The sequence below is a fragment of the Primulina huaijiensis genome, chromosome 4 (assembly GCF_012295235.1).
Source record: "Primulina huaijiensis isolate GDHJ02 chromosome 4, ASM1229523v2, whole genome shotgun sequence".
Taxonomy (NCBI): Eukaryota; Viridiplantae; Streptophyta; class Magnoliopsida; order Lamiales; family Gesneriaceae; genus Primulina; species Primulina huaijiensis.
In genome coordinates, this window is record NC_133309.1 from 548,024 (window position 1) to 566,197 (window position 18,174).

At 35.1% G+C, this 18,174-nt stretch overlaps 1 protein-coding gene and 1 pseudogene across 1 annotated transcript; both read left to right on the plus strand.

Annotated features, from left to right (window-relative positions):
- Positions 1-5,662: 5,662 nt before the first annotated feature.
- Positions 5,663-10,205, plus strand: LOC140975939 (ran-binding protein M homolog; annotated as a pseudogene).
- Positions 10,206-11,895: 1,690 nt separating this feature from the next.
- Positions 11,896-17,616, plus strand: LOC140975070 (O-fucosyltransferase 9). Its single transcript, XM_073438569.1, has 10 exons — positions 11,896-12,734; positions 13,362-13,431; positions 14,066-14,142; positions 15,296-15,384; positions 15,571-15,768; positions 16,073-16,277; positions 16,363-16,530; positions 16,923-17,090; positions 17,173-17,363; positions 17,444-17,616. Exons 1-10 carry the CDS (start codon positions 12,297-12,299, stop codon positions 17,613-17,615), a joined length of 1,776 nt encoding a protein of 591 aa, XP_073294670.1. The 5' UTR covers positions 11,896-12,296; the 3' UTR covers position 17,616.
- Positions 17,617-18,174: the final 558 nt, after the last annotated feature.

An 18,174-nucleotide genomic window follows, 5' to 3' on the forward strand; every position in this document is an offset into this window, starting at 1 on the left:
GGAGAAATATTACAACAAGTGTACACAATGATACACTAAATATCTCACATTCCCAACCCGAGTATAACCGAGAAAATATTTTCTCTAACTCATACAAGAGATACTCACAAATCTTTGCTTTCTCTTCTGTTTACGAAGCTTTGTAATTGCTTTTTGGGATGCTTAAACTGAGATGAAGGGGGCTCTATTTATAGAGCTCCCCGTGCATGAAATAGCCCACCAGCTTTGACAATTGTGACGTTGTTGGCAAATTGAATTCGTATTTTTCCGATTTGCAATTCTTCTCAGTAAATGAAAAATTGATGTTAACACCTCACCTAAAAATGTTGACATCTCACCTAACATTTCTCCCACTTGAAAACTTGATTCCAATCATGACTTCACATCATTATTGCAGTAGCTCATATCTCTCCATTTATACTTGTAGTCCAACTGAAGTTGAACACAATTTCAGTTTGTCAATAGTTACTGTCTTTGTGAGCATGTCGGCTGTATATTTATTTCCTGGAATCTTTTCAAGCATCAAGATTCCATCTTCCAAAAATGATATGATGAAATGGTACCTAACTTGTATATGCTTTGTCATAGCATGATAAACAGGATTTTTTGCTAAATGAATAGCACTCTGACTGTCACAGTATAACGTGCTACCCTCAAGCTTATGATCCAGTTCTTCCAGAAAGGATCTCAACCATATCATCTCCTTACTAACTTCTGTAACTGCTACGTACTCAGCTTCAGTAGTCGAAAGCGCGACTATCTTTTGCAACTTAGATACCTAGCTTACTATCGTACCACCTAATGTGAACATATACCCAGTAGTACTTTTCCTGCCATTCAGGTCACCACCCATGTCGGCATCGACAAAACCTTGTAAGCCCAAATTTGACCTTCTGAAGCACAAAGATAAACTAGCAGTACCTTTCAAATACCTCAAAATCCATTTAACTGCTTCCCAGTGTTGTTTCCCTGGATCGCTCATAAACCTGCTCACAACTCCCACTGCATGGGCTCTGTCTGATCTAGTGCACACCATTGCATACATGAGGCTTCCGACAGCAGAAGCATAAGGAACCTTATTCATATAAGCCTGTTCCTGCTCCGTCGATAGTGATTGTGCTTTGGTTAGTTTAAAATGACTAGCCAAAGGAGTACTCATATGTTTAGCTTCATCCATGTTAAATCTGCTAACCACCTTTTTCACGTATTCTTCTTGAGACAATTTCAAGATTCTATTCACCCGGTCTCTAAAGATCCTCATTCCAAGGATTTGCTTTGCAGCACCCAAATCCTTCATGGCAAATTCCTTTGATAAATCTTTCTTAAGTTTATCAATTTCTTTCAGACAAGCTCCAGCTATCAGCATATCATCTACATATAGCAGTAGTATGATATAAGAACCGTAAAACTTTTTCACATAACAGCAGTGATCAGCTTGACACCTTAGGAAACCATTTTCACTCATGAATCCATCAAACTTCTTGTACCACTGTCTTGGAGCTTGTTTGAGACCGTACAAACTTTTCTGAAGTTTGCACACCATTTTCTCTTTTTCCCGTACTTTAAATCCATGTGGCTGCTCCATATAAATTTCTTCATCTAGATCACCATGAAGAAACGCAGTCTTTACATCCAACTGCTCCAAATGTAAGTCTTTCTTCGCCACTAGTCCAAGTACAGTCCTAATAGTGGTTAATTTAACCACCGGAGAGAACATCTCGGTGTAATCAATTCTTTCCCGTTGTTGGCAGCCTTTTACAACAAGTCTTGCCTTGTACCGCTGCTACCATCATGCTCTTCTTTTAACCGGTACACCCACTTGTTATGTTGCATTGCGGAAGTTCTATCAACTCTCACGTCTGATTGGATGACAGTGAATCCATCTCATCTTCCATGGCCAACTCCCACTCGGTTGAATCATCATTTTGCATTGCCTCTTCATCTGTTCTCGAGATTTAGAACAGATCTCGATGATGTTCCTTCACCCGAATCCATCTTGCAAACTTCTTCAGCAAGAATTTGATCTCTGACATCATTGAATTGTAGCTTTCTTTTTCCAACAGAGTTGCTAACCGCTGCCCGCATTGGTTCCCAAACATCTGGTAAAGACGCCAAAAGAATAAGTGCACGAACCTCATCATCCAAAATAATTTCAACCAGTGTTAGTTGAGAAACAATCGTGTTAAAGTCATTGATGTGTTTAGCCACCAAAGCATCTTCTCCCATTTTCAAGTTGAATAACTTTTTCATGAGATGCACTTTGTTGTTTGCTGATGGCTTCTCGTACATGTCCGATATAATGGACATCATCTTTTCTGTGGTTTGTGCCTCCGCCACGTTATGTGCCACATTCTTCATTAGAGTCAATCGTATCACACCTAGCACCTGTCGGTCAAGGAGCCCCAATCATCATCCTCCATCTTTTCCGGTTTCTTTCCTGATAGAAGTTGATGCAGCTTCTTACTGTACATATAATCTCTTCTTTGTAACCGCCAGAACGAAAAATCTGTTCCGTCGAACTTGTTGATTCCCGGTGCCGATTTATCATCTTCGGCCCTCACTTCTCTAGCCTTAGCAAAAAATCTAAAAAATCTTTTCTAATGTGGAAGATCAGACAAAGCTGCAACCACAGAGCAAACTCAGAATTCTTAAGAATTTTCACAACAAGGCTCTGATACCAGTTGTTTAGAAATTACAACGAAACGATGCCGATCACGATGATAATAGTACCCAAACATGCGGAATAAAATAATCAACAAGAACAGAAAGATTTACGTGGTTCACCCAATATAGGCTACGTTCTCGGAGCTACTGCTGATCTTTTATAACAGGAGAAATATTACAACAAGTGTACACAATGATACACTAAATATCTCACACTCCCAACCCGAGTATAACCGAGAAAATATTTTCTCTAACTCACACAAGAGATACTCACAACTCTTTGTTTTCTCTTCTGTTTACGAAGCGTTGTAATTGCTTTTTGGGATGCTTAAAGTGAGATGAAGACGGCTCTATTTATAGAGCTCCTCGCGCATGAAATAGCCCACCAGCTTTGACAATTGTGACGTTGTTGACAAATTGAATTCGTATTCTTCCGATTTGCAATTCTTCTCACGTAAATGAAAAATTGATGTTCACACCTCACCTAACAATGTTGACATCTCACCTAACACATGACTTTATCCATTATCTCTCTACAATCTCTTCATATTTGTATGTAGTTTGATTTATTTCAATTAATTCAAATTACTGATGTTAAGATATTATTATTATCCTTAAGTTTTGGTGATCCAAAAAATTAAACAACATCTAATTGTTTCAGGAAACAGTCACAATTTATCTTGTATAACAAGGAACACTTCAACCGCCTACAACAACTTAGCATTCTGAAGAGTTTCAACTGCTAAGAGTTTTTCAACCGGCTGTTCAAAGACTTCAACCGCTTCATTAAAAATCTATTTATTGCACACTAAATGAAGGACATTCTTTGATTGACTCAGGAAATTCAATGGTTTTGCACTGCTATAAGTCAATCATGTTGGGCTCTAGTCGTGATAAAGATCTTCATTTATGTCACTATCCCAGAAAGAAAATATTGTTTAAATATCCTACAAGTTCTGATGGAGCTAACAATTATAACAAAAGGATGCTCAACAACAACTCTTCAAAGGAACGAGATTCAAAGCTGCACAAGCAAAGAGAACATTAAATGAGAACATTTAATGTTGTTGCAGTTGATAGTGACACATAATTCCAACACTACAGGTTTACGTTACACATCTTTTTCGACTGTTGGAATGATAACCTAAAAAAGAAGAGTTGAAGAAAACAGAAGAAGATCGATTAATTAAGATACTACAAGCTTCTCAACCGCGCGATTGTCACATAACTAAGCTTGCATACTTTAAGATTTTGAGCATATTTAAAGCTTCATATTTCATCGCTTATTAAGCACGCACTCATCATAAATATATCTAATCATTTGAAAGATCAACTTCGTGCTACTCAAAATATATTGTTTCTTTATATCAGTAACCTTTTGGTTATTTGATTTACTAAGTTGTCTGTTGAATCGAGCGTTCTTAAAAATCCAGAAGTGTAAAGAGATCACTAAGAGTTTCAAAATAGACAGTATGATAAGTCCTGATTGAAGTGGGCTATTGCAATTGTTTGTAAAGTCAAAGTCTTTTAGTGTAATCCTTTCTGAAGAGGAAGAAGGGGTGACGTAGGAGTTTTATCTCCGAACATCCAAAAAAATCCAGTGTCGTTACTTTCAGCAATTTCTTACATTCTGAACCGTTTCTTGTTAACAAGCTAGCCAACCGGTTGCAGCTATCATTAGAAATTTTGAACTATTTTTCGCATTTTTCAAGTGGTTCATATTTCTAACCGTTCGAGAAATTTTTCAACGGCCTAAAAACGATGAAAACAAATTTTAAAAAATAACTATTTTTAAAGAGTTTATTCATCCCACTCTAAACTCTTTTCCGATCCTAACAACTGATAATTCTTACCACATCTTCTCGCTGTCGCAATAATTTAAGAACAAATGTTGGATTTTTTTGGCTGTTGTGTGGTTTCCTACTTTTCTAAGTAGTAATTTACCGAAGAATTATTTTATGCATAAATATTTCAGGTATGTAACCACTAATTGAAAATATTAGGTCTCTTTTTCGTTGATTTGTATTCGTAAGACGTGTTAACCATTTTTATATTTACAATAAAAAGTAATATTTTTGACATAAAAAGTAATACTTTTTTATGAGTGACCTAAATAAAATATTAATTTCTGAAAATTGACTCGTGATACTCTCATATGAGTTCTCGTGAATTGAAAATGAATTGGTTGAAAAGTCCATTTTACCCTTAAATAGAATTTATTTTAAGTTCAATTATTGTTATAAAATTCAACTAAATATACATTTTATCTTTAATAAAGATATTTTATTATTAAAAGTGTAAAATTTTACTAATATATAATTATAATACTTTAAAATAGATAGAGAAATCTAATATTATTTTATTAAATACTTATAAATATTTTTAAAATATATTTTATTTGTGTTTATGATTTCTCTATCGATATATATTTGTGCTAATTAAGAATTGTAGTTCATTACAAAGATTATGATACATATTTATCATAATATAATTTTTAAATAAATATAATCTTTTTAAAAAATTTATCAAAAAACATAACTTTGAAAATAAAAATGCGAACTAATTGATTTTAATAATCGACTTAAAAACAATTTATGTTAAGTGTAAAAAATTAACAATATTTTGTATATCAATTTGCAAATTTATCAATAATTTTTGTACCAAAATAATTTTTGCTAGTTTGAAATATAAAATATAGTCTTCCATATATCAAAATCTGTGTGTACACTCTTTACATTAGATTAATTTATTTTACTCAAAAACCTATAAAATAATATTGTCCATTTTGTAGTATCTTTCTCAAAATCATTCTTTAATTGAAGAAAAATACTATTTTTTTAAATGTAAAATATAAATTTTAATAATATAAATTAATGTTTTTTAATACTAATTTAGATCCTAAAATTTATATAAAAATAATTTCCACACATTTTGAGGTGGTGATAATTGATTGGAGTCGTTAAAACAACTGTTTAAATTCTACTTCCACCCCATTTTCTTGAAATCTCAAGTGAGAAAGTTTCCAATCTACTGTGAATCTTGATTCTTGAATTTCCGATCAAATGTCCAAAGCCATGGAAGAACTAACGGCCTCCTACTTCCTTCGGGCTTGGGACATCGCTTCCAGGTTCTCAAAAACTAATGATGTAACTGAACTGGAGCGCGAGAGCTCCCCAAAGGCGTTAGACACTGAGAAGAGTTCCCGAGGTTTCGCTTTGGTTGGGCCCGACAGGCTCTCGGCTTCATACCCGCATGTGAGTAAACACATGCACGACGTGGGGATCGTGCAGGCGGATCGTCCCGCGCCATGCAAGCGGCTGGTTTATTATTTCGAGATCTCCGTGAAGAATGCGGGAGCTCTGGCACGAGTGTCCGTCGGATTTACCACTTCTACTTCTACCAACTCCCGCCATCATCCGGGGTATGCGTTTTATTTCACTCTTTATACTGGTACATATATGCGAGGAATTGTTCACACCGTGTTTCGACTACTTGAAATTTTTCCCAAAAAATGGGATTTCTTTGTTCGATGGAGATGTATTGAGCGCATTTTTTTTTTTTTTGGTGTTGGACGTTGAATGAACAAATTATAACCTCAACTTTGTGCTGTTTACATTGGTTCGGAAGAATGGGCATTTGAATTACGAAGTTCATGAACATGATATTGCTTTTCAAGATCAAGCAGAGAAATGAATCAATAAGAATTAAGAATCAAATAAACAAGATGAATTGAGGTCAATCATAATATGAGTGTTTCTGTTAATTGCAATTGTCAGTTCCAATTCTTCTGAGTTTATGTTTTTCTGTCTGGCAGCTGGGAACCAGGTAGTTGTGGATATTATGGATTGAATGGAATGATTTACCGAGGAGGGGGAGAGGGAGAGACATTTGGCCCGACCATATCAATTGGTGATACAGTGGGTTGTGGTGTTAACTATGGTACAAACCAATTCTTTTTCACGTAAGTCAACAGATATCCTCTTCGGAATCAACATTCAAGTTGAAATTTCTGCAGTCTTTTAGAATAATTTGTTGCATGCGACAGTTGTCCATTAGTATTCATTTGATTACATGTGGTTCCTGTGCTAAAATAATTTCAATGATTTTTACCTTCTTAACAGGAAAAATGGAGTTCTGATTGGAAGTGTGAGGAAGAATGGGTACGGTCCCCTGTTTCCGACAATTGGTCTTCAAACCGAGAATGAAGAGTATGGATCATATTTATGTGAACTTCCTATTTATTTTCCTTTGTTGTTTCGAACCCATACTTTGGGTTGACAGGCTAATTTTTTTACCTATATATGACAGGGTGACTGTAAACTTTGGAAAGAAGCCATTTCTTTTTGATTTAAAAGTAAGATTTGGTTTCATTATAATCTCTGCTTTACTCATGCTAAACTTGTTCATGTTCTATTTTCTGATTTGTGAGAACACATCCATACATTTGCAAACATTGTCTACATGATCACCAACTATAGGATCAGTATCAGTATTTAGGTATACTGATACTTCTGAGTGAGTTTTCGTTGCTTGAACAGTCTATACATTCGTTATGCTGAAAGAGGTTTCATTTGAAACTTGATTTCGATTGTGCATCTTCTTGCAGGAAATTTATTCTCTTCAATTATTTTCTATAAAAGAACTTCTTGTGGAATGATGAGGACTCTGTTAATGTCTAGTGTGGTACTCAATTCATTGGTCTCTAATGGTCTATTTTATTTATGAATCAGGCATATAAAGCATATCATCGAGCAAGAATACAGAAGAATATTGATGAAATGGAAATAGCTCGTGCTGATGGTTTTCGGTTAGTAATTAGCATTAAAACAGACAATATGGACATGAGATTCCAAATTTGTGAATGTCCATCTCTCTCTCTGTCGGATTTTTATCCCATCAGCTCACCAGAAATAATTGTATTTTTGTCATACTTACTTGAACTTTTACTGGAGCTAAGAGATCATTCTTTTAAAGATAAAACTGACGTTGGATACAATGAATCGTGATAACCAGCTTCTGTTCATTGATTAATACTGATGGCATTTTTTTTCCAGAATTGTTCGATCATATTTACAGCACTATGGCTATGAAGAAACACTTCGGTTATTAGACACAGATGTAGAAACTAAGGCTTTGGTACAAGAAAATGGGTCCAATGAGGAAGACGGCAACTATGCATTGAGTGAAAGGAAGATGATTCGTCAGGTATGAGCTAAAGCTTATAATATATCGCTAAAAGTGCTTTGAAGTGTTTATATTCTGGATTCCCTTGAGGGCAGAATTTGGAAAAAAATGATCTAGTATAATTTTCACCTCTTTAATTTGTTTTCATGGTAGAATTATATTTCCTGTGTGGCAGAGGCATAACATCGGCTAACTTAACATGGAATCTTTGATTGCTCCAGATAGATGAGTATTTAAAGATTCGATGTTGTTGCGGCGTAAATTTGTTGCAGATTGCACACCGCTCGTGCTGAAACTTATGACCTGTTATTTCTGTAAAGATGATGTTTGAAACTAATTTCCTACTGTTGGCTCTGACAGAAGAGGAGAATAATCGGTTGTGTGCCGCGACCCATTTCTTGGGTTTATTTGGTTTAGAAATCATAATGAACTATATACTATCACCTTTTGTATAATTATACATAGTATTCTGTAGCATTATGTGTTTCCCTCTGTGACGTTGTAGTTGGCCTTAACTTCACCAGTGAGTTCGTCCAATGGTTATGAGCGCGAGACGGCGATGCATTCCTAGCTGTTGACGAGCAGCCTTCAGAATTATGTCTTTGCATTAAGAATGTTGATTTATATTGACCTTTTTCTTGTTAATGTAGATGATAATGTGTGGCCAGGTTGACGACACAATAACTGTACTTGAGCAATTGTTTCCTCAAATTATGAAGGTAGATACCGTCATGCTTGTATTCTGTAGACTTATTATTCATCTATTTCAAATACTGTTGTTTCTGTTATCATTCTCTAGCAGCCACCTTGATTTGATCTCTTACCTAGATCTGATGTGACCAAGGTAAGAGATCAAATCAAGCTTTCATCAGTTGTCGCAATTGTCGTTTCTAATTTTGCTCCTTGGTATGGCAAATACTTTCAGAAATAGATAGAATTTGACAAAAAAACATTATCAACCCCCTGAATGATCTTTGTGTCAATCTTTTGTGATGGTTTGCAAGATATATGGCTGTTAAAGTTACATATTCTCACAAGTTCTTCCTTTTAATCCAGATAGTTCTCTTGAGACAATCTCTAATTGATCTGATGTCATATCATGTTAAGGACTTATGTATCCTGTTTTTCACGATTTTACTCTTTCTGCAGAACCATCTTTCGCCGATTCGCTTTTTTCTACGTTCTCAAAAGTTCATCGAGCTTGTCCTGGTAAAGATCCTTTTCTAGATCTATCCGTGGGTGATAAAATTTAGTTTTACTACACCCGATAAATACTATATGAACACAAAACCTACCTAATATGAATGCTAATTCTATTATTTATTTTTGACATCTTGGAATCTTGGGTTAAAAACATCTTATTTTAGGCCATCAATAAATTAGGCTTGTTATTCAAGGTTTTGTTTTATACTGTATGATAAAAAGATATTGTCCAAACAGTGAGCCAATACCCTAGTCTTGATTAGCCCTTTTTGCCACTCATCTGATTCAAATGCTTTATGCACGATACGGTTGTTAATAAAAATATTAATCTTTACATCTGATGATTGAAATTTTTTTCTGAAAATCTTATCATTTTTAACTGTTCATCCCTTGCATCAGGATGACAAGCTATCAGAAGCTCTTGTTTTGAGTAGAAATGAGTTCGATAAGTTCAGGAGCGTGTTAAAGGTGGAAGATCAAGTTCAGGTAGACTTGTTTACAGCAACAATCTAGGAATTGTTGCGTTGCGCATAAACTGCTTTCATGACCCCGCTCCTTGCAAGCTTGCATGTTTCTAAGTGAAACAATTATATCTAGGTTTGCCTTTCAGTGGAAGTGTGTAACATAAGTTTGGACTTGTGGTGTTTGGATTTTGAGCACCGACATTATATGCGACTATAACCAATCGGTTTCCATTCCTGGCAGGATTGTGCTTCCTTGCTGGCTTATGAACTACCACATGAGTCCTGTGTTGGATATCTTCTTGAAGAATCTCATCGGGAGCTGGTGGCTGATTTAGTCAATGCAACGATTTTGTCCACAAATCCAAACATGGAGGATGAAGAATTTTGCACGCAATCGTCTCTGGAGAGACTAATAAGACAGGTCACTGTGCTTTTCAAAGCGTATGGCCTTGAATATGTATCAGGTTGAGGGTTTTGATCTGCACAGAATCCTGAAGAGTCATAAGAAATAATTCATGTTTTTTGCAGAAGAGAAATTCATTGCATTAGACACAGTTTTATTTTGTTTACATGTACATAGCACGGCAAGAATCGATGCACAAGTCAAATGAAGAGGGTTGTACTTGTCAGGGGAATTGGTTTTCTTTAGACATTTGTGAGATTGCTGGTCTTCTGATTGTACAGTTTGTCGTTCTTTCGTGTATAAATTCGAACGTCGATATCATTCATTCATCATCTTCTGTCTGGCTCTTTTATTCTGTGTCATGTTTTCTCGTTTTGATGAATTGAAAAAGATTGTTTTATAATAATTGACACCGTACAAAATCATTTTTAGAAATTTCTATACACAATTCTTAGCATCATGGACTGGATAGGGCATTGAGACACAAGGAATGTTCTGACACTTATTTGGGATTACCAGAATTTTTGGGATGGGACGAGGTAAAAACAGGGTCTTTACTTTCTTATTTCTGCCGGAGGCAAAGAGGTGTTAATTAAAGCCGTAGCTCATGCTATTTCGACATATGCGATGAACATCTTTAAACTTCCCCTCCAATTGCGCTCTTCGATTCCTCGAGCCAATCTTATGGCGCGATGTTCTACAAACTAGTGATCATATTATGTGGCACGTTGTAAACTCCTTTTGGTTTTCTTCTGCTATTTGGCTGGATTTACGACAGCGCGCCAATCGTCAACTTACTACTCACTCTAGCCACTATATTGCTTTTCCACACTGGTATGCTCCTGCTGGCAGGAATGACAAAAATAAATGTGCTGTTGGTATTGTGGCATTGGGGAGGGAATTCACCAAACTTGGTCATTGAAGCAGATACATGCACTTAACAAGCCTGCTACTCTAGCTTTTTAGAAGCCCAGTTGGTGGAGTTTATCTCCCAAGCATGTCCGCAGAAACTCGAAGAAAAGATCATATACGAATTTTTGGGACAACGTACATTAACTAGAAGCTATTATTTTAGATTTGGGACGTCGGCCTATTTGACTTGTGGCATTTAAGCCTAAACATGACTTCAATTAGTTGAATCTATACTATCTATTATATTATTATTATTATTATATTATTAAATTTTGAGAATATTAAAGTAACTAACTTTAAGTGTAATTGTCCGTTTTAATAAATATATATATTAATAAAATGTTAAAATTTTAATATAAGTTTGATGTAGCTTAGCGGATAAAGTCTTCTTTTTTTAAGCTTCAAGTTGTAAGTTAAATTCTTATTTTAGTCTTTTTTTTCACTTTCTTTTTATTTATTTATTTTTGAGTAGGTCTCTTGTAAGACGGTCTCACGAATATTTATTTGTGAGACGGGTCAACCCTACCGATATTCACAATAAAAAGTAATACTCTTAGCATAAAAAATAATATTTTTTCATGGATGATCCAAATAAGAGATCCTCCCGTGAGGCCGTTTCACACAAATTTTTGTTTTTATTTTTTTAATTAATATATTAAAATTATAGTACAGTCCCTCGTTATTTTTTATAATTACATGTTGATTTTAATTTAAATATAAATCAAATTAATGATAAAAAATATTGTATAAACAAATAAATTGAGAAAAAGCCCCACTTATCAATGCGTGTCCTTAAAATCAGTAGTTCTTTTGTTAAAAAAATAAATGGGTAGGTAGTTTTCATTTCATTAGAGACAACGATGGATCCAAGATCATTTTGACTGTATTTATTAACTAAGAATAATACACATTTCCATTCTATTCTAGAAAAAAAAGATCGCAGAATTTCTCAAGTCGTATACGGTATTTTTTGGGTGTAGTAATTTATGAGAAAAAAGACATTTCTTAACTTTGTTTGATCAATATAATAACAAAGAAAACTTAACTTCAGCATTAATTCTGATTCCTCAACTGTTAAGCATATTATCTTTCCATATGCGTAGCCAACCACTTTAAACTTCTCCACTACCCCCCGCCCTCCATTAATGTCTTCATATGTCCCCTGTTTCTAGCCACCACGCGCTTCCCTCTTCCACTGCCACGCTGCCGTGTCATATTGCAGTTGAGTGGCGGAGAAACTACGCTACGCTGCGGATGTGGAAGTGGAAGTGAACGCAAGACTCGTTTTTTGGCAGGTTCTGGTACTGACTATTCACCTTCAAGTTGACAATTTCACTTGGAAAAAGTGAGTCTTTTTCTACTCTGACACCAAATATCCGAGCTTTAAGTCGGTGGCTCTGCTCCATTCTTAATTTTACTGGAAACCCACTTTTTCTTACTGAAATAAGTAGAGGATCTCGAGAATTATGCATGGGTTAAGCAGACTGAGCAACGGGACGAGTTCTTTGTCCCCGCCTTCTTCTCCCCGCCACCGTCACAGCCGTGGAAAGACCGCCGCCACAGATTCCGGTAGCTGCGGCGGTGGAGGGGGCAGCTTCCGTAGCAGTGGCGGTAGTGGTGGTGGTGGAAAGGATGAGTTGAAGAGTGTTGCGGAGAGGTTCGGATATTTATTGATTTCAATAATGTACAGGCGGAGACGCATGCTGTTGTTTGCTCCTTTGTTTTATATATCTGGGATGCTTATGTATATGGGTACTTTGGGATTTGATGTTGTGAATGATAATTCTAGTAGCAGTAGAGGAAGTGGTGATCTAGTGGGGCCTGGATCTGTTTACAGGAGCCCTGAGGTCTTTGAGAAACTCTGGCCCTTGATGGAGGCTGAGAGCAATAAAAGCTCAAATATGGTAATTTGCTTGTTTACATTGTGTTTCTTTCCCCATTTGTTGTGATATTATATTGATTCCTTGGTATCTGTTGCCTAATTTTGAAGAATTTAGCGCCAGCTCTTGATCTATTGGATTTTTGTATCTCATTTTGGTAGAAATTGAAATGCATGAGAAATTTAAGTTTTTTTTTTCTTTAATTTTTGTGAAAGTAGAGTTTCCTAGAGAAGGCATGGTAGCGTTTTGATCAGTAATCAGTGGATGTAGACTTGTTACTCCTCGGATATCAATACTGCTCAGGCTTGGATACTGGTGTGAAAGAATGTGCCTGTCACAATTTAGCAGATAACAATTTCGTCGGAAAAAAAGTATTTGTGTTGTGACAGATTACTATATTATCGTGCACTTTCATCTGTGGTTGTGTTAACCAGTCACACACATGGTCGATTTTGATTACTTAATCATCAGCTTAAAAAGGGGTGAACTTTTTTAAATGTTTAGTTCTTCCTGTCTTCTTTGAGAATTTTGTGGTCATATGCATCCATAATGAAGTTTCAGCTCTGGATGAATTTAAAGCGCTAACTCTAATATTCTCTGGATAAATTTAACTTGCTGACTCTAATATTCGCGGATGAAAACAATATTCAGTTTATGAACGTATGGAATCCCAAGCTGCGTCAGTGGAAGCCTTGTCTGGGGCAGACTGTTTCTCAGTCAGGTTTGTTACAGGATTACTTGTTTATTTATTTTATAAGAAGATCTCTCAGTAGCAAACATTACACGTCTATCGGATCCAAGTGTTTTTGAAAATTCGCAATTGTTGGTATAACTTGGGATTTGAAACTGCAAGTTCATCCATATGTGTGTTTATGCTTCTTTTTTTCTTGGTTTCTTTCTGAAGACTGAAGTAAATGCCGCAGGCCCCCCAACAGTCCCACACCTTTCCTTTTTCTACCGTATATGCACATATGATTAATTCTATACCCACATCAATGCTATCATTTATATATAATTGTCAAGAAAATCACCTCCATTTTTGCCTGAAAATTGACACATCTAAACGTGCAAATGTATTATTTTCACTTAAATTAATGTGTTTTACTGGTAAAATCAAGCAAAGTGATGGAAGATGTGACAGCTTGAAATTCCTGTATATTCTTTTGTATCATTATTACCTATTAGTCTTTTCCTAAAGTACAAGTATCTTTTTTCCTTCATTTGGAGTGTATTGGAAACTTTGAGGTTAGGTATTCAATAGTGTTAGTTTTAAGTTACTTGCAGAACAGACAGTTTGTCTTCTTACCTACTCAACTGATGTCATGCACTCATGCTTATATCTTCTGTGTTTCTAGACTTCTCTCAATTGCCGAAGTCAAATGGTTTCCTGATAATTGAAGCAAATGGCGGGTTAAACCAGCAAAGATTATCGGTATGTCTTTTTCAATGAACATATGTCTGAACTCTAAAGTGCATCAAAACTTGAAAATATTAAATAAGTTTCTTTCAGAGTCACTTGGTTGGCTTGCATTTAAAAACTTTATTAAAGGATCATATCCTATGGTTACAATATGTGGAAAATGTCAGTCATATAATTACTTTGGCAATGGATTTTCTAAGTTGATGTGTGACAATTGAACAACAGATCTATTCTATATACCTGTATCGTTTGGCTTGTGATGTAGGCATATATATATATTAAAATATTTTGATGTTAAGTAATTGTCATGCAAAAAATTTGGAGTTATAGTAAAATTATTTACTTTAGAGATGATTTTTCATATGACAAAGATCAAAAGTTATGCTTACTTATTTATAGTTGTATAATCTCTTATGATTATTATGGAATATAATTTCTCATAATTAACATTTAAAATACTAACAATAAAATATTTTTTTACAATAATGAATATTCTGATGTTGAAATTTTGTTCACTTTTAATCTCATAGCTATTTCTATTTTGACGATTTAATTAGATTTTACATTTATACATAAAATCTGACTTTATTTATGTAAATATAATTGCAAATAAAGTTTCTATTTTGATTGAAAGGTTTATATTGTCAAATTCACCTTAAATTAACTATTTTAATTTTGAGTATGCGATATATATCATCTAATTTTTTTATAGCAATCTCTAAAATAAAAGTAGAAAAATTAGTTATTAGGAATGGGGAGAGAATAGAAGGAAGATAAAATATTGACAAAAAAAATGATGATTATTTCAAGTATCAATCATTACTCACCCATACCTTTTCAAGAAAAAAGGCAAACAAAATAATATAACGTATTAATCAACATGGTATTTCTAAATCTAATTTTTTTTAATGATTATCAGATTTAATACTTCTTTTCCTATATGAACATTAATAATATTTGATTCACTTAAGCATTCAAATATTCATTACAGAAACAAGTGGGGGTTTGGTATGTCATCTTCAAAGATTTTGAAAATGTCATCAAATATATATCCCGCTAAGGTGAAGAGTCCTGGTATCATGCTAAAGAGGCATATTGGTTGCAAAGAGTGATGTATTTGTGAGTGCAAAGTTGGTGAAATGATTTATTTTCTTTTTTAATACAGATATGTGATGCGGTGGCTGTGGCGCGCCTGCTAAATGCCACTCTTGTCATTCCCATATTTCATTTAAACAGTGTTTGGCGAGATTCCAGGTGATGTAAGATGATTCTTTTAACATTCGTCATTTGTTTTTGATGCTCACAAATATCCTATTCTTCTGTACTGCCTATGACATTCTGATCCATCCTATAGCCAATGGGATCCTCTCTTTTTTCTTAAACAGTCCGTCAATATTTGATTGCATTTTAAAATATTTTGTTTTCTCTTATATATTGCAGCAATTTTGGAGAAATATTTGACGAGGAGTTCTTCATATATGCTCTCAGAAATCATGTTAATGTTGTTAGAGAGCTACCGGAAGATGTGCTCCAGTTATTTAATAATAATATAAGCAACATAGTGAATTTGAGAATTAAAGCGTGGTCAAGCCCCTCCCACTATCTTCAGAAGGTTCTGCCAAAGCTTCTGGAGTTGAAGTATTGATCTCTCACCTTTTGTACTGTGATCAATCTTTCGTTTTTGTTTCAAATAGTAACAAGCGATTTGGTCTAATTCGTGACTCAAATCTTGTGTGATAAAAACAAAATTGTCCAAAGCCCATTTCCTGAGTGATTTTAAATGTTGTAGTACTTACGATCTTTGCATTTTTACAATGCTTCAGTTACACAAAAATAACATATGAGATAATAACATGATACTCATTCGGTATAGTATATGTATAAGCACAAAAAACTACATTCTTGGAAAAATAACCTGCTTCTTTTAATGGTTATGGGGCAGGGCCGTCCGAATAGCACCATTCTCTAACAGACTAGCCCATGGTGTTCCTCCATCAATACAAAGCGTCCGATGCCTGTGCAATTTTGAAGCACTTCGGTTTTCAGAACCCATACGGATGTTAGCTGCAAATATGGTTGATCGGATGGTTAAAAATAGCTCCAAAACTGGAGGAAAATACGTTTCAGTACATCTCCGATTCGAAGAGGTACCATGGTTTTAGTAAGAAATTGATTATGGCCTTTTGTGGTGTGAATTGCAATTTGCTTGAACTACAAAGCCTCATCTTTCAGGACATGGTTGCATTTTCATGCTGCATTTATGATGGCGGTGAAGAAGAGAAGCACGAGATGGATATTGTTCGGGAAAGAAGTTGGAGAGGAAAATTTCGGAGAAGAGGCCGAGTGATAAGACCAGGTGCCAACCGAGTAGATGGGAAGTGCCCTTTAACTCCACTAGAAGTATGATCCAAATTGCCTATTTTTTCCTCCTACCTCAGTTCTTGTGTTGGTGTAAGAGCATTCCCGTGAAACGTTAGAACTTGTCATTGCATTCTCCTTTTTCAGTTAGAAATCAAAGATTATATAAAGAAATCAAAATGAATGATTTATCTTTGATACGATTTAATTGTGATTTAGTAATAGGAGAGATTTTCTATTAAATTTATCCCAGTCTTTTTCTAACTACTCAAAGAGATGATGATTGTAATCTAAACAAAAGAGATTAATAATAGTTTTAGCATTGAGGCATATGTTGTGAACGGTATGTCTTCATGATCGAATACGTAATAATGTGTTATGTTGTATTCGTGTATTTCTACTACTTAAATTCAATGGTTTACTCTATTCTTTAGGTCGGAATGATGCTCAGGGGCATGGGATTCGATAACAACACCTCTCTTTTTGTTGCCGCGGGCAAAATTTACAAAGTGGAGAAGTATATGAGCCCCCTTAAACAGATGTTTCCGTTTCTGGAAACAAAACAAACTCTGGCCTCCACGGAAGAACTTAGTCCATTTATGGTACAGTTCGGAACCTGTAGCTCTATCCGAAGTTACTGTTCTTGTTCTCAAGGCATTAAAATCAACATGTCTTGTTATTCAGGGTCATTCATCAAGACTGGCTGCTCTTGATTATACTGTTTGCCTCCACAGTGAAGTTTTTGTCACAACCCAGGGTGGTAATTTTCCCCATTTCTTGGTAGGGCACAGACGTTATTTTTTCGAAGGACACGCCAAAACCTTAAAACCTGATAAGAGAAAGCTAGCCCAATTATTTGATAGCCCGAATATCAGGTAATATGTACACATTGTTTGTCGCAGATGTCTGTTTCAAACTGAGTATCGCTAGCTTTCTTATATAAATATATACGCAGATGGCGAGATTTTAGACGGCAGTTGCAGGACATGCTTCATCACAGTGACATGAAAGGAAGCGAGCTGAGAAAGTTCGGTAACTCCCTCTACATGCATCCCATGCCAGACTGCATGTGTAAAAAAGCAGACACTAAAAGCGACGTGGGATTGGGAAACTCAACCAAGTTATAACTTACTTCGAAGTACACAAGTTTTTGGTTGTTCACAGGGTTCCTATAGATATAATATTTATGCAGCATTCGATTCTATTATTATAAGTATTCAATTTTTTTCTTTTTTGAAGTTGATAATATACATACACACACAACAATTGTTTCAAACAAAAGCCATATATTCATTAGTTTTCTTTTCTTTCTTTTTTTATATGTTTTTATTTTCCCTGTTCATTTCTTTATCTCAGCTACTTATTTGGTGTTACGGCAGACAATTGTAAGTTGTAAATAAGATACTGAATATTAGCAACCTTTATTAGCTGCAATTTAAATATACTTTAATTTGATTGTTTTAGTGTGAAAAGTAAAAAAAAAAAAAAAGTGATACAACACCATAACCATCCTTTTCAGCCAATGTGTATATCTGCTAGTACTCGGGATTAAGGTTTCAGAGTATTCCTAGCTTGTTCCACTGTAGATAGGCTAGCTTGAACAAAATGAACCAATCTTGAATCTCGGAAATCAGCCACTATTTCTGTAAAGTATTGTCCAAAAGAGTGTAGCTGAGGCAATGTTCA